This window comes from Chenopodium quinoa, unplaced genomic scaffold (genome assembly GCF_001683475.1).
Source record: "Chenopodium quinoa cultivar QQ74 unplaced genomic scaffold, ASM168347v1, whole genome shotgun sequence".
In the NCBI taxonomy this organism is placed as follows: Eukaryota; Viridiplantae; Streptophyta; class Magnoliopsida; order Caryophyllales; family Amaranthaceae; genus Chenopodium; species Chenopodium quinoa.
In genome coordinates, this window is record NW_018742951.1 from 1,757,299 (window position 1) to 1,781,411 (window position 24,113).

Here is a 24,113-nt window from a genome sequence, read left to right on the forward strand (position 1 = left end):
TGGTGACCCAGGAGAAGAGTCTTACTCAGGAGCTCTCGAAAAAGGCCGAGCAAGAGAAGAAAGAGCTGGTCCGGGAGATGATGGAAGACTCTGCTCAAATCCAGCGCATGACTTGGGGCCGCCTCTTCCCCAATGCCGACTTTGCCTCATGGGAAAAAACGTACCGCTAGTGTTCTGATACATATAATCAAGAGATCCTGGCGGCTGCTGAGGAAGAGGCGTTGGAGGAAGCGTTGGAGGAGGAGGAGCCGGTAGTGGCGCTTGTGCCACTTGGGGGTAATGCATCAAAGAAGGATGCAGCTGAAGCCGAGTCCAGCAAGAAGAGTGCTGACCAGGCGGCAGCTGCTAATATTGAAGACCTGCCCCCTTCTTAAGCTTTAAGTCTTCTTTCCACGGCCTGCGTGCCGTTTGTTTGTATTTACCCGGCCAGGGGGCCGGGGCTCTGAATATTTTGCCGGTCTTTGATGACCGGCTTTTTTTTAATGAATTTTTTGTTTTGCTTCAAATTTGTTTATTGAATATTCTGATATCCAATTGTTTGTTTATTGAATATTCTGATATCCAATTGTTCACTATACCGACTGTCTTACATGGCCGATAGTTGCAGACAGGTACGGATAGTTAGTCACGCCGCCTATGCCCCTGGACGACTGGTTGTCTGTTTCCAGGCTAGACGATCAGTCGGCCATTTATCCAATCGGTATTCGAACCATTTTAAAGACTGGATCCCCTTTAGGCAGGCGGTCCTGTCATTTGTAAAATTAACCAAGTAGGAAAGTGGTCTGACCAAGTAAACATGATTGTTACCTAGTTGCCAAGTAACTGAGTAGTAGAGGTATCAAGCGGTGGGTACCGGTTGTTCCCCTTTATTCGCCAATGTTTGTTGGCTTTCAACTCACAAGTTGTTAACCTAGCAGGAGTAGTGGTTGAGAGCCCCTGTTTGCTAAAAACAGGCGGAAGACTCATACCTTTTAGGCTCCATACTAAGTTTGAGAGAGTGACTATGAGTTAACTTTGGTGTTACTCAGTCGCCGTCACTCCTGCTTGAGTAGTAAAGGTACCAGGCGGCGGAGGCCGGTTGATCCTTTTGATTCGCCAATGTTTGTTGGCTATTAACTCAAGAGGTTACCTAGTAGGAATAGGGGTTTGAGTGCCCCTGTTTGCCAAAAAACAGGCGGTCTACTCAAACCTTTTAGGTTCCATACCAAGTTTAAGGGAGTGACTATGAGTTAACGTTGGTGTTACTCAGTCGCCGTCACTCTTGCTTGAGAAGTAGAGGTACCAGGCGGCGGAGGCCGGCTAGACCCCTTGATTCGCCAATGTTTGTTGGCTATTAACTCAAGAGGTACCCCCTGCATTTATCCCAAGTAATACAGGCGGTCATCTGACTCAGATGTCAACTGCTACCACGGTTTGGTTAGTGATAGAGTTATCCTTGTCTCAAAAACAGCTATGTGGTTGCCCTTGGGGACAGTCGTATAGGTGCCGTGTAATTAGTTTATAGAGCAATGTTCCACCCAAAAGGGAGCTGCTCTCTGCGACGAATTTCATCCGGAGGGATGCCGCCGGACGCCTGCTATGATGTTGGGACAGGTCGTATTAGTTTTGAAGATTGGATCAGTTGGCTTGGCGCCTGGTCTGATCATTCGGCCTGTGGCCTTGGTTAGTTCTTGGTGAACGTAGGTGCTAAGTAAAAGGAGGGTAGCCGCCTGTTTAGGCACATGGTCGGCCAGGCCCTAATCTTTTTTAGCTAAGTATAAGGGGGGTGGCCGTGTGTTTGGAACCAGTCGGCCATCTTTTATGGAGAGTAGCCGACTATATGTCCAGACGGCATGACCCTATGGTGAGTAAAATACTCAATGGAGAGTAGCCGACTGTAAAGGTACAGACGGCATGCCCCTCTGAAGATAAGTAAAATACTCAATGGAGAGTAGCCGACTGTAAAGGTACAGACGGCATGCCCCTCTGAAGATAGAGTAAAATACTCAATGGAGAGTAGCCGACTGTAAAGGTACAGACAGCATGCCCCTCTGAAGAGAAAATTAAACATTGAGAGTAGCCGACTGTTTGTTAGTAGGCGTGCCCCTCCTAGTACAAAATTGAATATTAAGTACGCAAACTTTTATTAAGTAGCCCCTGACTATTTACATCATTCAAAAGAAATATTTCTTAAGATTATCTACATTCCAAGTTCGAGGCAACGGTTGTCCGTCTGGTGTTCCCAGACGGTAGGTACCGTCCCTGACCTCTTCACAGATTCGGTAGGGTCCTTCCCAGTTGGGAGTTAGTTTGCCAGACTCATTAGCCCTACCAACTGCTTCCATTTTTCTAAGTACAAAGTCCCCCACTTTGAGTGGACGCCTGTGTACTTTTTTGTTGTATGATCTAGTCATTCTCAGGCGGTAAATTTCATGGCGCAAGACAGCATTGCCCCTCCTTTCAGGAAGTGAGTCTAATGCCAGGCGCATGGCTTCCCAGTTTGCCTCTTCGTCATATAGCATTACTCGAAGAGTCGGCTCGTAGTGTTCTATTGGAAGAACAGCTTCCGCACCATAAGTTAGGAGGAATGGAGTTTCTCCAGTCGCCCCTTTTTCAGTCGTCCTAATGGCCCAGAGAACATGTGGTAATTCATCCGCCCATAGGCCGCCTGCTCGTTCAATCTTTTTCTTGAGACCGTCTGAGATGATTTTATTAAAGGCTTCTACCTGGCCGTTTGCTTGTGGACGGCCGACAGATGCAAAGTAGTGTGCAATTCCTTGGTCACCCAACCAGCTTTTGAGAACAGGCGTCTCAAATTGGGGACCATTATCAAAAACCATAGACATGGGAACCCCGAACCGAGTGATCACATTTTTCCAAATGAATGAAATTACATCCTTCGTCTTGATTCCCTTTACAGCCTCCGCCTCTACCCATTTAGTGAAGTAGTCGACGGCAACAAGTATGTACCTTCTTCCGCCTGTAGCAGGCGTATATGGACCCAGAATGTCCATGCCCCACTTAGCAAACGGTAGTGGGCTATGAATGGTAGTGAGGTCAGTAGCCGGACGGTGAATTAGTTTGCCAAACCTTTGGCACTTGTCACATTTTTTCACCATCACCATCGCATCTGCTCCTAAAGTAGGCCAAAAGTAGCCCTGCCGCCTTGCCCGTTGAGCAAGCGTCCTACCGCCTATATGGGAAGCACAGTAACCAGAGTGAAGATCGTCTAGTATCTCTCGTCCCTTTTCTGGAGTAACACACTTTAAGAAGGGTTGAAGGTACCCCCTTTTGTGAAGTTCTCCCTTTATTATTTCAAAACTGGGCGCTCGTTTTTTCAGTGCTGCCGCCTGTTGATGATCATCCGGCAGGGTACCATTTGTCAGATATGCCCTGATTGGATCCATCCAGGTTGAGCTTCTGTCTAGGATTTCAATAGGTTCTTCCTCAATGCTTCTCCTAACCATTACTTCCCAAAAAACAGTTCGAGGAGTACCACAGGAGGCGGATGATGCTAATTTTGAAAGTGCATCCGCCTGGTTGTTTTCTGATCTCGGCACTTGGATCAGATGGAAATCCCCAAGGGAGCCGACTGCTTGTCGGACCGCCTGTAAATACTTGATCATGGCCGGATGGGTTGCTTCGTATTCGCCATTGTACTGACTCACTATCAATTATGAATCGGAACAGGCGTCTATTTTTCTTGCCCCTGCCGCCTTGCACATGCGGATTCCAGCTAGTAAAGCTTCATATTCTGCTTCATTGTTTGAGGCCTAAAAACTGAAGCGTAGAGCATACTCGTACCTGTCGCCCTCCGGCGACTGACATATGACGCCTGCTCCACAACCATTTGAAGTAGAGCTTCCGTCCACATATACCTTCCAGACTTGGTCTGGAATTTGAGAGTCAGGGGGACGAGTCATCTCAACAATAAAGTCAGCAAAGGCTTGCCCCTTCACTGCTTTTCTAGGCTCGAAAGTAACTTCGAGGCTCTGAATTTCTATGGCCAATTTGATCATTCGGCCTGACGACTCCCTGATGGTCAGTGGCCGCTTGATAGGTTGGTCTGTATACACAACGACTGCATGTGCCAAAAAGTAGGGCTTCAATTTTTTAACAGCCATGAAGAGTGCAAGACCAAATTTCTCCACTAAGGGATACCTCAACTCGGCATTTTTCAGTACATGACTGACAAAGTAGACCGGGAGCTGACAGCCGTCCCTTTCAGCAAGGAGAACAGCGCTTAACGCATGATCAGAGACGACCAGGTACATGTAGAGTACTTCTTTGGGCAAAGGGCTGACCAGCCTCGGCAAGGAATGCAAGTGAACCTTCAATTTCTGGAAGGCGGCCTCAGCATTCGGCCCCCATTCAAACCTTGCCTTTTTCTTAATTGCCTGGAAAAAGTATAAGCATTTGTAGCCTAATCGGCTTAGAAATCTTCCCAAGGCCGCCAGACAACCTGTTAACTTCTGAACCTCTCGGATGGTACGAGGCGACTGCATGTCAATGACCGCCTGCACCTTCTCAGGGTTCGCCTCTATTCCTCTCTGATTGATAAGGAATCCGAGAAATTTCCCAGACTCAACTCCAAAAACACATTTCTTGGGATTGAGCATGACATGGTGCCGCCTGAGTGTGGCGAAAGTTTCTCGGAGGTCCGACAGATGATCTTTCTAAAGTTTAGTCTTGACAATCATATCATCAATGTATGCCTCGACATTTCTCCAAATCTGATCAAAGAACACAGTGTTTATCATTCGCTGGAAGGTAGCCGGGGCATTCTTAAGACCAAACGACATGACCGTGTAACAGTATAACCCCTGATCAGTGACGAAGGCCGTCTTCTCCTGATCTTTCTTTCATAAAGGAATTTGATGGAAACCAGAGTAGGCGTCCATAAAGCTCATCAAAGCATGGCCGGCTGTTGAGTCGACCAGGTTATCAATTTTAGGCAGAGGGTAACTGTCTTTGGGGCACGCCTTGTTTAAGTCTGTGTAGTCTACACACATTCGCCAGGTGCCATTCGGCTTTTTAACAAGCACCACATTTGCAACCCAGTCTGGGAAGTAACATTGCCGAATGAACCCTGCATCAAGTAATTTTTTAACTTCGGCGGCTGCCGCCTGACTTCTTTCTTCGCCATGGTTCCGTTTCTTCTGCCGTACCGGCTTCTTTTTTGGATCCACGACCAGTTTATGTACCGCCAGATCAGGACTAATGCCTGGCATTTCATGGACTTCGAATGCAAAGATGTCCTTGTATTCTTTCAATAGTTTGTGAAAGTCGTCACCAGGTCTCTCAGAGCAGTCGTCCCAACTTTGACTGTTCGCTCAGGACGTGAGTCGTCTAAGATCAAGTCTGTATGCTCACCAGCCGGCTGAGGGCGGAATTCATCCGACCGCTCCTCTGCCAATGATTGCTATTTTTTGTCTTTTCTTGCGGCACCTGTCTGGGATGCCTTTCTCTTCTTGCCGCCTGCTTCTTGAACAGGCGCACTCTCCTTGACATTGTCAAGGTCTGTTTTTCCACCACTTGACCCAGTGCCCATAACAGTGGGCTTGACATCCGAGAGATAGCACTCTCGGGCCATCCTCTGATCTCCCCTTAGGGAGCCGACTGTTCCATTATCCCTCTCAAACTTGAGCAACATAAGAGATGGGATTATAACAGCCTTGGAATTATTCAAGGTTGGTCGTCCCAGAATCATGTTGTAGGCCGAGAGTTCTTCTACCACCAGGAACCGGACTACCATGTGTCGTCCTTCCCCTTTTTTGCCCAGGCGGATGGGTAAATCCACTCGTCCCAGTGGGTGGACGACTCCTCCTCCAAACCCTACTAAAGGATGGGAGGCCGGATGTATGCAATTAGTCTGATATTTTAGTTTCGACAGACATTTGCTACTGATGAGATCTGAGGAGCTTCCGGTATCTATGAGGATTCGGCCAACTCTCTGGTTGGCCACTTTACATTCAATAACGATAGGGTCGTCATGCGGCCCTCTTACCCCTCCTAGATCTTCTTCAGTGATGACAATCTCAGGAAATGAATATTTGGAGGGCCGTTCTTGGTGAACAGAATTTACATCTAACCGTCTGATGTTGTCTTTGTTGCCCCTAATAGTGGGGCCGCCTCCTGAGAAGCCGCCTGCAATTGTGTAGACGACTGCATCATATGTATCGGAGTTGTCGGCCTGTTGTTTCTTCTTGGCCGACTGCTTTTTCGAGGAAGTGTTCCCCGTAGATTTCTTGACATAAGTGTCAAGATCACCTTGCTCAGCCAGGCGGTCCAGATACCGCATGAGACTGATGCAATCATTGGTGTGATGACCAACATCTTCATGATATTCACAGAATTTATCTTGGTTTCGATAGTTTGCAGAACCCTTCATGGGGACCGGCTTCTCAATTGAGATCCGTCTCTTGATTTCCTTTAGGATAAATTGGCTAACCTTGTTAAACGCATACTTTGGGGAGTATGGTTTGAATTCTTTTTTCTTTTTCAAGGCCGGCTGTTTAGAGGAATCAGCCGCCCAGACCTCTTTTCTCTTCTCATCTTTGTTTGACGACTGTTTCTGTCGTCCTTCTCTTTTGTCGGACCTTCTCCCGTCTGACTGTTTTGCCGTACTACAAGGACAGTCGCCTGTATATAGGCTTCCGCTTCAATCAAGGCCTCTTGAAGAGTTTCCACCCTCTTTCGGACTAAATCAAATTTGAAGGTCGACCCGTCTTTGAGACCTCTGAAAAAGTCAGTATAGGCTACTTCATCCGGTAACCCTTGAATCTGTATTCTCATCAGGTTAAACCGCCTGATGTAAGAACGAAGCCCCTCCTTCTCGCCCTGCTGAATTGTTCCTAAATCAAGGGTCGTTTTCTTCGCAGGGATGTTCATGGCGAAGTTGGAGGTGAATAAGTAAGCAAGCGTCCTGAAGCTATTTACACAACCAGTCGGCAGGTTGCCGAACCATTGTTGTGCGATTCCTTTGAGAGTCGCTTGGAAACACTTGCACCAAGTGGGATCATCCAACCCTTGAAGGTACATCAGGTTGGTGAATGCCATCAGATGGTCTTCTGGGTTAGTAGTGCCGTCATAGGCGCCTACAAATACATTTTTCACTTTGGCCGGCTGAGCGGCTTCAGTAATTTCCTTGGAGAAGGCCGACGGCTGTTCACCAAGTCTAAGCAACCGTAGCTGTCAGTCCATAGGTTGGACATTTTTTGCTGCATGTCCACCAAACGGAGGTGGCTGTAAAAAATACTGTTGTTGCGGTACAAACGGTAAGTTTGGTACCGCCTGGTCGCTATGAAAGCCGGACTGACGGGAGGTGCCGCCTGACTGACTCTCATGATACGACTGAGTATGCCTCATCGAGGCATTTCGCAGACTGTCTTGGAAGTTTGAAGTAGAGGCCGACTCTGACAATCGGTCACTCTTCTTCTGCTCTAGCAGTAGCCGAGCGTCTGTGAATGTTTGCTTCGACCCGTCCGCCTGAATATGACGAACAGGTTTCCTATTTCCTGTAGGAAAACGGAATTTTTTGAAATCAAGGGCAGGTGGCTCCCGCTTCCTAGATTTAGGATGAGGAGTCGCCTCTCGCCCTTGAACTGACTTCCTCTTCAGTGAAGTGGAGGGTTTCTTAGCCGACTGCTCCTTGTCCAGAGCAGGCGACTTCTTGTTGATCAACTCTTGAATTTCTCCCTTGAAGTCCCTCATGAAGGTCATGAGTTCGTTCCTTGTGATGGGAGCAGATCCATCAGTCGGCTGCTGCCGAACAGGCGGTGCGCCTGCTGGCTAACTTCCAGTTTGAAGATGTTCCCGTTCCCTCCTTTCGGTATGACGGGTACGTCGGGCCCTTAGGGTCCCGTCTGAAGCTGTGTGAGCTTCAACTTCAAATTCATCCTCAGTATCGTGGTCCGACTGAACTTGAGGGTCGTCTAGGGGACGCCTCTCTTCAGGAGTCGGTACAGACTTGGATGCCATCTCAGAAGTACTCTCCCCACAGACGGCGCCAAATGTTTCGGGGTTTTCTGATGTCCTGCGGGAGAGTTACAATTCCGAGACTGGGACCGGACGCCTGTACCTGCAAAACAACGGAGACTCCTGGTGGTGGGCGCTCCGCCTCCAACGGTCAAGTTAGTACTTGATTAAGGAGTAATTAACGCGGAAATTAAAGTGATTGGGTCTCTCTAGGTGAGAGTGTTTAATGTAGGTAATCTGCTTTGTTAGCGTGATCAGCCTGTTATCTCTGTGTAATCCCCCCTTAATGAGGATTAAGGGAGGTATTTATAACCTTGGGAAACGTGCCAATCCTAGGTTTAGGTTAACCTAGGGCTGATTGGGCTTCCCTCGGAAGTTGGGCCTGGGTGGCCGGTTTCTCCATTAGGCATGGAGTATGCCACGTGTCATGACATAATAGGTCCAAGGTGGACAAATAAGCGGGTGCCACGTGGCAAGCCCTGACAGTTCCAACTGAGGGACACTTGGCAGGACCTGATTGGCCCACGTGGCGCATTCCGATTGGTGGGAGCAAAATCCCCTAATCAATAACAACCATTGGGATAATATCACACTAAGGCCCAATTATATAAAGACCGGATTAGAAGGCTAATCGATGATTTTAATTTTCGAAGTAGAGTTGGCGCCAAAAAGCATAACCTTACAACAATTATGGGAGTCGGCCATAACCACTCCATTTTGCATATAAGTACAAGTACAGGGACCGAAAGAAGGACATCAAAAAATAACTCAACAACAAGTATTTCATTTCTTTTAAGCTTTCTTTTTAGCTTTCGTAGTTTCCCTTAGCAGCCAAGCGATAGTGTAGTTTATCACATAGTATGTATTGAAGATCGTTCGTCTTTTCCAATTGTATAACTATGGAGGTAACCTCTCCTTTAACTTGTACAATTGTAGACCTGACTCTATCCTTTCATTAATGGAATGCATTTGTATCTTTTGTCATATGTTTATCTACTCGTTTCTATGAGCAATCTAACTTGTTTTACTTCTTTTGGAAAAGCTTCCTTATTTGTTTGTTTTACGTTAGCAAGGTTATCAATCTTTGAAACCGGTAACTCGAGGGGCAACCCCCTAATACTCTAGAACAAGATAGAGTATTTAACTTGTTGGTAAAGAGCAATATTTACCTCAACAAGTTATTTGGCGACTATAGTGGGAGAATACTACATTTAATCCATTTAACTCTTGTTAATTTGGAAGTTTTTCCCATGGCTTCTAAGCGTTCATCATGTAAAGGAAACACTCAGAAAGATTTTAATTCATCTGAACACAATCCTGAAACTATTTTAGAGGATCAAAGAGATCTAGAGAATCAACTGCCAACAGAACGCATGGTACACTTTTTCGAACCATTTGAGCCTCACACACAAAGGTAAGATGAATCGGTTTTAGAAGGAATGGTAAGCCAATCCCCTACCAGACACTTACTGTACACAACTTACACTAAATATGTGGAAATCGTGAAGAGTCTAATGGAGGATCTAAAAGAATATAATAGAGAGCATATTAATAACTACTATCGTGTCATGGTGGAAGATACCTCCATAGTGGTAACTATCGAGTTGAAAAACTTTGACTCTAGTACCCAACAAGTGGTTACCAGATAGGTAGATTATTCTAGATATTAATTAATCTCTCAACACTAATAACTTGGCATTATCAAAAAGTGTAGCAACCAAAGTAGTTACAAGGCTTAAACTTTTAGTGGAGAAGCATGACCAACTTAATTAGAAGTTGATGAATGTTTTAACCGCTTTAGGTAGTGGGATTAATGAAGAAAATCAAAGGGATAACGTCCCTCTAGGATACCCTAGAGTAGAGAATATGACAAGATCTCTTGCAAATCCATGCCCTGTATTAGTTCTAAGAAGTATCCCTCCTATTAGTTCCGATGAGGGGTATAGGAGTCAAGGAAGAGTTAATGGTTCAGGGCCAAGTTATGAGTCAGGCTATAACCATAATGGCCAGGGTCCATCTTCCTCTTTTTTGTCTCCACCGGTTACCATACACCCATTAACCTCTTCAATGGGTAACGTACCTTCTTTAGGAGCAGAGATTGGTGTTAGTTTTGCAACTATGGTATTGGAAATCTGCCAGATCCAACATGCCATACACAAGCTGCCTTTTTTGCACAAAGGATGTCCTCTTAACCTATTGGCATGAATGGTCAACAATCATCCACACAACCTGAGAGTTATAACCATTATCCACACGGATACTCTAACCCTGTCCACCTTACACAAGGATCCTCATGGAACCAGGGTCAGGCCAGTGGTCCATGTGGAGATAGGTATCTAGTGATGTCTCAACCCAATCCTAATACTTTAGGAGGGACAGGATTTGGATACAAGGTTTTCCACAATCCTCAGGGGAATCAATATAATCCCTTTCATATGCAAGACACACTAGTTCAACAACCTAATGGTCCAATGCAAGGTCAACCTCCACAAATAGGACAAGAAGCCCTGCTCAAACAAGTGGAGGAGATGATCAAGAGGGCTATGGGTTAGAACGGTGGATATGCTAGAAGGGGAACCTGCAGTCCATATCCTGAATGGATTGATAGGATGTATCCTGAAAGGAAAGGTGTCCTTCCAACAAGTGTATTATTCCGATAGAGGGTTCAGAATTATCGGAAAGCTAATTCTTCAGTAAGGTCAAGTGATCGGAATGCCTAGGTGGAGGCCGCTTCCGATCGGTGATATTAATGTACAATTAATATTACAGCATAATCTTGACTGAACCTTTCGGGTCGAACCCAATCGAACAACCGATCCGAGACGACGAATCAATCCGAAGGATTTGATGAGTCGTCGGAGTTTTACGAACAAAGACGTCGGATATCGAGCTTAGAGCGTCGAGATCGAGCGTCGCAAGTCGAGTCGAATTTAGAATTCGACGAGACGAGAAAAATCAACAAGTATATGCTAAGCCGTAGCCATGCGAGTGATAGGCTAGCCTAGGCCACACACCCATACCGAGCTTACTAGTAGCGCAGGCTAGCTAGCTGGTATGGCAAGGCTAGCATCGCTGGCGCGCTAGGCGTGCTAGCATGCTAGCGCCTCGCACATAGCAGCACTAGCGCAGCATCGCAAGGCCAGCTGCAGCACGCAAGTGTTGGGCCTCGCTAGCAACACTATGCGTGCTTGTGCATGCGTGTGTGCTAGCCAAGCAGCATCAGCCGTTGCAACGTGTTTTGCGTGTTGCTAGTGTAGCAGCACGTCACTGTGTGTGCTAGTGCTATGTGCGTGTACGCCTAGCGAGCAAGGCCTGGCACCAGCGCCTAGTGAGCAAGGTCAAGCACCAGCGCCTAGCGAGCAAAGCCAGGCACCAGCAGCGTGTGCCAGCAAGCAGCGCCACACCACTCGCCCAGCAGCACGCACCAGGAAGCAGCATGTGCTGGCTGGCAGCCTGTGCTAGCTGGCTGTGCATGTGCGTGGGGTGGCTGGGCAGCACCTCATCCTTGGCAGCCAAGTGGCAAGGTGGTCCGGTTTTTGTGTGGAAACCAAGGGATGGTGTTTTGGCTTGGGGAGAAAGGTGTGATGGATCCCCATGTGGTCCTCACTTAACCTCTCCTCACCATGTGACACTTGTTGATTATCTATTGCTTGTCATTTTATGATTGAAATGCAAATTCTCCCACATTGGTGGGAGAATGGGAAATCAAGTAGCATTCCCTTATAAATACCCAAGTGTTGGGCATATGGGAATTACTTGAGTAGAACTCAATGAGGCATCTCCCATTAGGTGAGAAAACCTCTAAGTTCGTAAAACTCCAAGTTTTTATTGGTCGGGTCCCGACTAACCTTCGGGACTTGGACCGTTCGGGTCAGGTTCGTGGGTACGAGCCGTTGGAGGCGTTCACACTAGTGACGCTTGAGCTTTCGATGTAAGAGCTCGATTTGCGAGCAAAGCACGCATCGAGGGTATAACTTCTTTCACTCTTCTTTTAATTATTGCTTAATTATGTTTATGCTTGTCTTAATTGCTTTAGTTATCGGGGCGGGTCTTGGGGGGTTTCCTTTCCGCGTAGTGAGGGTCACTACGAAACCCTACATATCCTTTTCCAATGAGATTCAAAGTTCTTGAATTCTCCCCTCTCTTTTCTAGCGACAGTATAATGTATGCTGAGGAACACTTGGTCAGATTCAACTGCCAGTGTAGATAGGCAACAAATAATGAATTCCTTAAGCTTAGAATGTTTTCCAGTTCTCTTACTAGTACTGTCTTTTCTTGGTTTACTCACTTACCACCAAATTCAATTCCAAATTGGCAAGATATGCAAACATAATATCTTCTCCATTCCACTAGAATTGAAGCAGGGGTCGCTATAAGTGATTTAGCTAAGATAGTGCAAGAAAAAGGAGAGCCTGTAGGGGATTACATTCACAGATTTAAGAATGCTAAGATTAAATGTCACTTGAATACACCTGAGTCAGAATTCGTGTCCATCGTTCAAAAGGATTTGTCCTTTCCTTTCAGGAAAAAGTTTGAAGGACATTATTTCCTTGATTTTGTCATTTTATCTAGCGCTGTAATGGCTTACAAAAGATGTTTAGAAGAAAAGTTTATATCTAAACATAAGTATTATGCTAGTATGGATGAGGAGTGTAATTAGGTTGATGACATGTATGAGGCAGCGATAGCTGAATTTGTACAGGGTCCTTCATTTAAATGTCCTCCTTTAACAAACAAAAAGTTCACTTATAAGAAAGATTTGAGATCTGATCAAAAGAGGGAATACACCTTCAATATTAGAAGATGTGATGAAATATTTAATTGGATTCTAAAGTCATAAAAAGATTAAGTTAACAGGGAGGCATAAAACAAGATGAGGTTAAAGGAAAGAACTACTGTAAATGGCATGACAGTTTTACTCATAAAACTAGCGATTGCATAATATTTAGGAATAAGATTCAGGATGAGATTGATAAAATCACATAAATTTCCCTGATGAAAAAGTTAGTTCTTGTGAAGTAGAGTTAGGGTTTGCTATGAGTAAGAAGTCTATGAATTGAATTGTTTCATGGTAAGTGCTAACATGGATATTGTGCAGGATGAAATACATAGACTTAAAGAGGTTACTATTGCGCTCAGATTGTATGAGAGGCTAGTTAAGGAAGGAGTAATTGTTTCACCTTCATGCCAAGATGATGACTATGGAGATATGATGATATGTAGATGACACTTTAGTTCTGCTCATGCTACCAGTGAATATTTGGCCTTTAAAGGGTTTCTGAATAAAAAGATCAAAACGAATGAAGTGATCATTTCAGAGCAGGAATATCAGGCGATGAAACTTGCTGAATTTAATCCTAAAGGGAAGAAGTGTTTGGTTTTGTAGCGTCCAACGCTACGCGGAAGAGAAACCCGCCCAAGACTCGCCCCAATACTTAAAGCAATAAAGCATGCATAAACATAATTAAACAAAAATTAAGAAAAGGGATAAAGAAGTAATACCCTTGAAGCGTGCTTCGCTCGCAAACCGAGCTCTTACTTCGAAGCTATTAAGCCTCACAAGCGTGACGGCCTCCAACGGCTCGTATCCACGACCCGACCCGAACAATCTTCGCCTCGAGGGTTAGTCGAGACTTGACCAAGTATAAAACTAGAGTTTTAGGAACTTGAAGGTTTTCTCAATAATAGAGATACCTTTTTGAGTTCTACTCAAGTTGTTTCCCAAATGCCCAATTTTGGGGTATTTATAGGGAATGGCAACTTGCATCCCCATTTCATGATCAATGTGGGATAGTTGCATTTTTCACTAATTTATTTAATTCAAATATAAATTATAAAATAATGCAATTGCAAATCAACAAGTGGCATGAGGAGAGGAGAGGTTAGGTGAGGACCATGACCATGAGGGGACCATACATTGCCTTGCTCCCCAAGGCTTTGCTCCAAGCATTGGTCCCCACCTCTCACAAACTGGCACTAAGCAAAGGGAGTGAGCTTGCTGCCAACCTTGCTGGCCAGCTTGCACTGCTAGCATGCACAGCTAGCACGCACAGCGAGGACGCCTAGCACATGCGTGCTGCTAGCGAGCCACGCATGATGTTGGCTGCTGGGCGCTTGGGCGAGGCATCGCTGCTCGTTGCATGCTGCGATGGTATGCACGCACACGCACGGATAGCACAACATGTTGTTGTTTCTTGGTGCTGCCATGCGAAGGCACGCACGCAAGCCAGCACGCATGCTGCTGCCATGCGTGGCACGCACACACACGCAAGCACGCATGGTGCTGCGATGGTGCTGCCATGCGAGGCACGCACACACGCAAGCACCTAGTGCTAGAGATGGTGTTGCCTTGTGCGCCTAGCGCACACATGGTGCGACTAGCACGCATAGTGCATGCTAGCTTGAGCTAACCTAGCGTCCACATGGATAGGCCATTGTGATGCTATGGCTACGCTCGAACTTGTTGCTTGTTGATTTTGCGACGCTTTGTCTCGATGCCTTAGGCTCGATATCCAACGTTTGTGTTTGTAATACTCTAGTGACTCATAAAATCCTTCGGATTGATTCGTCGGTTTGGATCAGCAGTTCGTTTGGGTTCGACCCGAAGGGTTCAGTAAAGACAAAGCTGTAATACTAATTGTTCTTTAATATTACAGATCGGAAGCGGCCTCCACCCAGGCATTCCGATCACTTGATCTCACTGAAGAATTAGCTTCCTGATAATTCTGAACCCTCTATCAGAATAATACACTTGTTGGAAGGACACCATTCCTTTCAATCTCCCACTTGTCCTTCCGGACAAGTGTGTATATAGTGTATAACCCATTTCCTATGTCGCTTTATGTCTCTTTGTGAACTATAAGGTAAGAATCTTCGTCATCCTTATTACGTCCAGAAGTGTTTCTCGATCTCCGAGTTCAATTGTCAATAAGCAGATGGTTTCTAAAAGTTCAAAACGAATGCAGTGATCATTTCACAGTCTCACTCTTCACGCGGCCTTGTAAACAACAAAGACATATTCCCTATTGTTAATAGGGGGACATTCCCAGTCTTGTACTGTAAGCCTCTCTTACTAAGAGGACCTAATCTCCCGAGTGTTCCCGTTATAATCCCAAGTTACGGCGGACGTTTGACAATATCAAAGAGACTAGTACTCAAACAAGAGAACTTCACAATACTCATGGTCAAGGAAATAGGTTTCGATAGCTATAATGAGAAATGTACTTATGACGTTTTAAATCTCTTAAAGTACTCTCATAGGTCCATCCGGTATAGTTCCAAACCAATACATGTGCAAATGATTTATGACAATCATGTCCTCGTAGCACAAGAAACGGTGCCATAAATCATACTACACACTAATCTCAATGGTCATTAATCGTCCATCATTTAAATGACCTTGATTAGGGATAATTTTTATTTTAATATTCAATGTTCACTTAACAGGTGTTTCTTTATCCAAGACATGGTCTTGCTACCTTGTTTTGAATATTCTTAGAAATCGAACGGACTCGTTATTTAATTCTAAACCACAATTAAATAGTTTGTGGAATTTTATTAGTAGAATTTTATTCCACTATGAAACTTCCAAACGTTTCATCTTATGATAAATGGTTTTCCCCAAATGCTTTAAGAGTAACACTCTTCACAAAACATTTATAGAAATCACACTCATATTTAATATGCTTAATTTCTTTCATGCAATTTGGTGTATGTTGTTGTACACTTAATTCATAGGTTTAGCTACTATTAATTTGCAAATCTTAGCATCTTCATTATCGAACAATTTCATAATAAGACGATAAAATTTTGAGGGTGTTATGGATCATATGTGATTTAGGATTTATTGTCCAAGTGATGGCTCCCACTCATTTTCATGACTTGAGATCTTTCAACTTGACAACCTTTAATCCACGTTCGACAACGAACTTTCCGTTGAACACTTTCTTATTATTGCCTTCCATGCAACAATATTCTCAACATGTATTTCAGTAGACATTCTGATGGTGGTTTGCTCGGATTTCATTCCAAACGGTTTATAATGATTTGGGAGACCCTAATCACTTGTGATTATGGAAATTTACCTTAAATTTCCGCGCATTATACATGGATGTGCGTCCATGTTACCATTCTCAAGCGACGACGCATTCTAGCTCGTGCTTATAAACGACTTCCTTATCAAGGATCTAATCCTTGCTAAGGATGTGCTTGCCACATCAATTCTCAAATTACATTTGTTTCCATGCGTCAAGAACTTATCCCCTTTTACTTATCAAAGTATTTTGGATTTTTCTTGATCATAATCTAACGATTCATCAATTATATTTAGATTGATTGGTATTTTATACTTCTCATGCTCTAAGCATGTAAGTTGAGTGATGAATCCATATCATAGTATACATGATGGTTTTAATTGCAGAATTATTCCCAATATCTTCCATTCATGTGACCTTTTAGCTCATCTAGTTTCACTGAGTCTTGCTAAACTGTTTGATATGTGATACGGTTGAAAGTCTCTATTAGAGTCTTTCTTGTTTGACTTAGTATTTGCCCAACTTATACTTAGTTCAAACATTTACTTAGTTTTATACATATGGGTCGAAAGCCTTTTCAAATCCTTCATGTGTTAACACGGTAAATTCCTTTACTCGTTTAAACATTTCATTAAGTCTATCCAATAGATCTTAATTCCCACTATATACTAAGTATCGCCTTTTGCTTGGTCCATTGTCGAAAATCCTTTCAAATCTAAGCATTTAGCATTTGATAGTCATTTCACAATAGAGTTCATAAACTTCTTATTGGACCATACAAGATTGACTCTTGCTCCCACTAAACTTCTTGTTTATAAGAATTTCTATGATTCTCCATAAGCTAAACCTTTTATTGACTTTATGAGAATACATGTTCCAATTCCTACATGCAAAGCTTCATTTAATCCCACAATGGCTTTCTTGAGCTTGCTTTCAAATCTAGTGTTATTTAGAATTACAAAACCCTTAGACTATTTCCATAGTCTCTTCCAAAATCCAATTTTAGGAAGACGGTTTCGTATTTTGCCATATTTCATATGCACAATTTTGCTAGAACAATCACGAAAAGACTTAAGCGTTCCGATTGGTGAATAGGTTTTTATTAAAATCAACGCCGTGAATTAATTGCATCCTTTTCAACCAATCTAGTTTTGTATGCTTATGCATTTCCACTTTTGTCAGTTTTCTCCTTGAAAACTTATTTGCGATTGATGGGTCTATCACCCTTCATGCAAATGAATCAAGTTCCAAACATGATTTACAAACATGGAGTCTATTTCAGATTTTATGGCCTCTAACCATTATTCGGAATTTGGATTTGTCGTAGATAATTTACAATACACTATTCCCTCACCATCTAATGGTGAATAGTATGCTTGAAAATCTTAGGTTTATTTATAACTTAGTAGAAATTTATAGGATTATATCCAAGCCTTTGGTGAATTCTATACCTATACCGGGTAATTGCATCAAACACTGAGTTTCAAGGTGCTTTTAAAGGCCTTTGATTATACTGATCTTACTCCACCACTTCTAAAGTTTTGTGAGTATTGAATTCTCATTTAAGGCACTTGTAAAGTCCTTTGAGTATTCTTGATCAATCATTCTCATGAAGCCCTTCTAAAGTCTTTGGAGATTCTCAGTTCTAGTTTTTTGCTAATCTCGATGGTCATCGAGTTCATTTTCCTCCCACTTGTCGTTTTGGAAATGTGTTACTTTCCAGAAAGACACCACTTAGAGAAACAAATACTATGTTCTCAATTAGGTTGTGGAGGTAATGCCCGTAGTCTCACTTGAATACTTACAAAGAGACATGTATATTCTCTTTGGGTAAAAGTTTATTTTGAAACAAACAGTTAGCTCCTTCTCGAGCTACCTTAGCCCTTATTGAGCCACTTATCTCCCACTGAGTCAATGAACTCCCACTGAGCTAAGAGCCCTAGACATATATTTGAAAAGACGCTAGAAACTATTTCTATCCATAACTGAATTATGGTGTCCTTTCATAGCTTAGACAATTTTGTTTAGTGTAATATTAGTCATTTGTGCAAATCTTTAAGAACTTTATAGGAAGGGATGTGATCCATCATCATTCGAGTCATTTCCAAATGGCATCGAGGTCTCCGTCAAGACATACTATATTCTTTGTGGAGCTAAAATTTCATAAGTTTGATACGATCACTCTTGGCTCAGGTAAACATCGCTCGATCTAATCTAGAAGTTTTGATATCTTGCCAAGTAGATTCTATACTTCACTGAACATTTGAGCTACTCAAGGTCCAGTTTATTCACATTTGATAATGTAGCAACATTCTTTCAAATCCTTGTGAGACGTTAAAGTAATGGAATCCTCTTTAGCTTTTGGAGTCAATTATCTATGCCAAACACAATAGCTCCTTTCTTTGTCGATTTCAACAAGTAAGACTGCTTGTCTTAGAACGATTCCAAATCGATCAACTATCAAGAGTCTATCTAATAGAGCCTTGAGTATGTTCTTGTCGATGTGACATTGCTAAAGATGTTTGGAACACAAATCATGTTCATGACTTGAACTTTTGAGTTTTCATGTCAGGGAAATGTTTGTTTATAATCAAGCATTCTTGACACTTGGGTTAGACAACCATGACATTCAAATAAAACCCGCAACTATTGCTCTTTTATTGAATGTGAGTCCTTCCGTGTGTAAATGGATCGTTTGCTGATTATGGAACACAATAACCATTATTCGTTCCAGCCTTGGCTTAAAAGGACTTTAAACAAAATAAATGACCTTACAACTAATGTAGCACTACTTGCTTCATTCTAAGCTTGTAAGTCAATAATTTAGCTTGTCTTCAACGGTTTGATGTCACTTACAAAGTGGAACACTCAAGCAGTATCCAATACTTGTGAAGATAACGAATTGCTAAGTTGACCATAGTGACATGAACTCATGGGTAGAGAAGGAATCTTATTCCTTTCCTTTGTTCCTTGTTTCCTATATTTCTTATCATAGACCATCTCATAACTTGAGAACCATTTCCTTAAGTTCCTTGACTTATACACTTTGTTAGGCATAATTAAGCATCTAATGCGTCGTTAAACAAAGTTCCATCTTTTCTTTCAATTCATACTTGAATTGCTACATCAATGAGTCCTGCTCATTTGTGTATGAAGCGAAAAGATATGTTGGTTGTCAACCATTGACAATTTGAATTTTTCAACTCAATATTTCATGTTCATCAAAACTACCCAGTATTTTGAATACATGATTTCCAATTGTCCTTTCGGACTTTAGTCATAAAAGTCAATTATGAGAGGTTATATTTTAGAAATGCCTTTCCATTCTTTGAGAACCATTCTCAAAAGATTTCCTTTACCAATCATTGGAAAAACAATATATAATTTGATTTAAAAATCTACAAATATAAGTGCAAAGTATAACCATTTATCAAGTTCATAACATAATAAGTTTGAAATTCAAAGCATACATGCAAACTTTCAATCTTATTATGCTTCTTATCCACGCATTAAAATTTGTCCCTTTTTGGGCGAGAATAAAACGATTCCAAGATCCCAAAAATCAAAAAGTGATTAAGCATGCTTTGGCTAGTCTTAACACTTAATATTTTAGGGTAAGCAATCCAATTACTAATAGCTCCAAGCTACTCTTGGTCCGATAAAACGTCGCATCTAATGCATTCTTGACATTTTACCTCTTTTTCCACGACCTCTAAGGACTCCTTACTGATATCGTTGAGCTTAACCAAGACCAACTCGTATACCTAGTATACCTTACGTTCCTAGGGAAGTAGTGATGCCTCGCTTTGGCAAAGCCCATCACGTACGCGCATTAGTTCGGTAAGTGTTGTTCTTGGAACGACAAATTTTAGCTCAATATTTAAAGGGACCTAGGGTTTCTATGTTGGTTGATTTAAGTGAACTTAACTAATCATCGCAACATTTGAAATCCTAGACATGCATCTAACATTCAAATGTATATATAATCACAATAATATATATAAAGCATAAAATAGATGCATTTGGCAACTAGCATGACCCTTGAATTCTTCAAATCTTCAAGGGTCTTCGTATTGGCTTGTCTTCATTAAAACGTCGTCTTGAGACATCTTCGCCAAAATAAAACTACTAGCTACTATGACTAGGATTAATCTAAATATTAAGGTACAAAAATACTCAACGGTACGCAGACCGTATTTAGATTTACAAAAATACGTAACAGATCGCAGTCCGTATTTGCTATCCTAATCGGGCCCCCACTAGTTGCCATTTTCACGAAACCTGTGAAACAATATATTTCCATTCATCCATTCACTATATGTGAATGGCCCATGCATTTTACGACAAAAAAACAAGTAAAATTGCACAACACGCGAAAACTAGTAACTAACTTAGGTTGTTAATCCAATTAACATGCTTAATTAAAACTAGTCAAAGTTGTTTAATATATTATGTTTATTAAGGTGCAATTTGTTCACGAAAAAATCATAAGCTCCCACTAAATTCCGCATCCAACTTAATAAATCTAATTAATTAAGCCAGTAAACCCAAATTTTATCAAAATTAAAATTTTGCAAGAGCCGGAAAAATCGAGGTCTAACCTCGTTAAAATTTTTAATTAAAATTAAAACGACAATACTTTGCAAAAGACGATAGCCCAAAAACTTAAGCAAAAAACGTCCCACTCAAACCTTGTGGGTTGCGCACCATGGCTGCTAGGCAGCCCATGTGTTACGCCTGCTGTGCTGGGTGCTCGCTACGTATGCTGCGCATGCTAGCTTGCTAGCTGGTGCCTGGTAGCGCATGGCAGGCTGGCTTGAGCTTGCTGCCTCGCTGCCCAACAGCACGCACATGCAACTCCAGCAGCCCAGCCACGCACCTAGCCCTACAACAGTACGCAACAGCATCCCTCGCCGCACTACTCAGCAGCATCTTGAGGCTTAAGCACCCCTTGTGCGCACCTAAGGCAGCCACATGCGGGCTGCTAGGCAGCCTGGCCAGCCTTGGTGACGCTTGGGTGTTTTTGTCTCGATTTGCATGCCGTTTCTCGGGATTTTAATCCCGATTTACGTGTGACATAAAATTAATCCAAAATTTATTTAAGAATCAATTTAGGGCAAAATGAAATTAAAATAAGTCTAACTTAATTAAATTCAATTTTAATGGTGCACAAGCCTAAATCATCCAAAATTACCCTTTTGAAATAATTTAGGTCTTTCTTTATGCTTTAAAATTGAAGGGCTACACCCAAAATTAATTTAACCCAAATGTAAATTAATGATGAGTTTTGACAAAATAGGGAGTTGGAAAATAAAACCAATCATCCAATGAAAAATTTTCCAAATTTTAACTTGTGTAAAATAATAAAATTACATCTTCCAATATGAAGATTAATCAAAATTTTGTCACAAGTACTTGAACTTTAAGGACTTTAATCAACCAAAATGAATAAATTCAAATTAGTTCAACCATGGAATTTAGAATCAAAGTTCTTACCATTTAAACACTTAAAGATTGGATCTTTAATATACAAGGAACTTTGTGTAGGGTTTCGTAGTGACCCTCACTGCACGGAAAGAAACCCTGCAAGACCCGCCCCGATAACTAAAGCAATTAAAGCATGCAAAACATAATTAATACATAATTAAAAGAAGGGATAAAGAATTATACCCATGACCATGAGGGGACCATTGCCTTGCTCCCCAAGGCATGCTCTAAGCATTGGTCCCCACCTCTCACAAACCGGCATCACCAAGGGCTGCTGGGCTGGCTGGCAGCTAGCATGCCAACACGCACCAGGTGGCCTAGCTAGCACGCACAGCCCTAGCCAGCACATGCGTGTTGCGTGCTGCTGGGCTGCTAGGCGCTGGGCGTTGCTAGTGCTGCTGCTGCCTAGCCATCGCACACGCACACGCACTAGGCGATGCCTGGCATGGCGCTACTGTGCGAGGCTGCAAGCACGCTGCGATGCCATGCATGCACACGCACACACGCATAGGCCTAGCCATGCTATAGTGCTGTGCTGCGATGGTGCGACAACCCTAAGCATACATGTAGGGTTTCGTAGTGACCCGACACTACGCGGAAGGAAACCCACCAAGAATCGCCCCTTAATTAAAGCAATTAAACAAGCATAATAATCTTAATCAAACAAGATTAAGAACAAGAATTATACCTTTGACGCGTGCTTCGCTCCCAAAGAGCTCTTACTTCAAAATCCCGAAAAGACGAGATCTCCGACGGATCGTACCCTCGACCCGACCCGAGCGTCCTAAGTCTTGAAGGTTAGTCAAGACCCGGACAAAATAACTATGAGTTTTACGAATCAAAGGTTTACTCTTTTCTTAGAGTTTCCTTTTTAATCCCACTCAAGGTTGTTCATTTCCCAATACCCAAGCTTGGTATTTATAGGGAAATGAACCCTTGCATTTCATTCCCCAACCAATGTGGGAGAATGTGTTATTTGCTAATTAATTTATTTCTAAAATAAATCAATAAATAAATGCAATCACAATTCGACAAGTGTCAAAGGGAGAGAGGGTATTAGGTAAGGACCATGGAGAGGTGGGGGGGACCAATGCCTTGCTCCCCAAGGCTTTCACAAAGCCTTGGTCCCCACTCTCCTCACAAACCGCCTCAACCAAGGCTACTGGCCAGCTGCCAGCTAGCACGCCAGCTGGTTGTGCCAGCTAGCTCAGCATGCTAGCACAAGCCCAGCAGCAGCGCTGGTGCTTGCTGGTGCGTGCTGGCGCTGGTGCTGGCTGGTGCGTTCTGGCACTGGTGCCAAAATCCCACGCATCATCGCTGCACCATATGCTCGCATGGCCCAGCATGCGTGCTGCTAGCGAGCCACGCATGCTGGCCTCTCGCTTCGCACCACACTCGCACATCATTCGCGCCACGCATCAGCCTCTCTCGCACGCAATGCCTAGTATGCGTGCTGCTAGCAGACCACGCATGCTTGGCCTAACGTTGCTAGCTTGCTAGCCCCTCGCACATACTCGCACAGCCACACGCATCAGCCTCGGCCATGCACCGTGCACCAAGCACGTACATGCCTCGCCCAAGCACCACGCACCACGCATGCGCCACTGCCTAGCACTAGCTGTGCTTGGTGCGTGTGGTCCTGCCATGCGCCCAGCATTATGCTAGGGCTGCTACGGCATCAGGCCATCCTAGAGCACGCATGGTGCGCCTAGTGATTTTGTCTGGGCTGCGATGGTGCCCAACCATCCTATGGCACGCATGGTGCGCCTAGTGATGCTGCTGGCTTGCGATGGGCTGCGATGGCGCCCAGCATCATGCTAGGGCTGCGATAGCGCCTAGGCATGATGCCAGGGCTGTGTTGGCGCGCCTGGTGCTAGCGATAGCCAGCCATGGTGCCTAGCCATCACGCTACGGCTGCGATAGCACCTAGGCATGATGTTAGGGCTCCTATGGCGCGCCTAGTGCCTATGATGAGCTAGCCTAGCCTAGCTATGGCTACGCTCATACTTGTCGATTGTGATTTTGCGACGCTCAGTCTCGACGCCCTAGGCTCGATGTTCGACGTCTGTGTTCGTAAAACTCTGTCGACTCATTAAATCCTTTCGGATTAATTCGTCGTCTCGGATCGGTGATTCGATTGGGTTCGACCCGAAGGGTTAAGTTAAGATCAAGCTGTAATATCAATTGTACCTCGATATTACTGATCGGAAGCGGCCTCCACCTAGGCATTCCGATCACTTGACCTTACTGAAAAATTAGCTCTGTAATAATTCTGAACCCTCTATCGGAAGAATACACTTGTTGGAAGGACACCAATCCTTTCAATACACACACGCACATACGCAAGTGCCTAGCACTGCGATGGTGTTGTGCTTCTGCGATGGGCTGCGATAGTGATGCTATGCCATGCGAAGGCTGCGATGGCATCTAGGCACCCAAGCACACATGCTGCGGTGGTGCTGTGCCATGCGAAGGCACGCACCCACGCAAGCATGCTGTTGCGATGGGCTGCCTTGTGCGCCTAGCACACACATGGTGCGCGTAGGCTTGCGATGCACTAGCCTAGCCTAGCACTCACATGGCTAGGCCAATGTGATGCTACGGCTATGCTCGTACTTGTTGCTTGTTATTTCGCGA

At 43.6% G+C, this 24,113-nt stretch overlaps 1 protein-coding gene across 1 annotated transcript in view; it reads left to right on the top strand.

The window, feature by feature from the left end:
• LOC110728471 overlaps positions 1-13,183 on the top strand; it is a 44,732-nt gene extending 31,549 nt beyond the window's left edge. Inside the window, exon 2 of the mRNA XM_021908113.1 lies at positions 13,055-13,183. Coding sequence (XP_021763805.1) covers positions 13,055-13,183 — 129 coding nt within the window. The remainder of the gene's footprint in view (positions 1-13,054) is intronic.
• Positions 13,184-24,113: the final 10,930 nt, after the last annotated feature.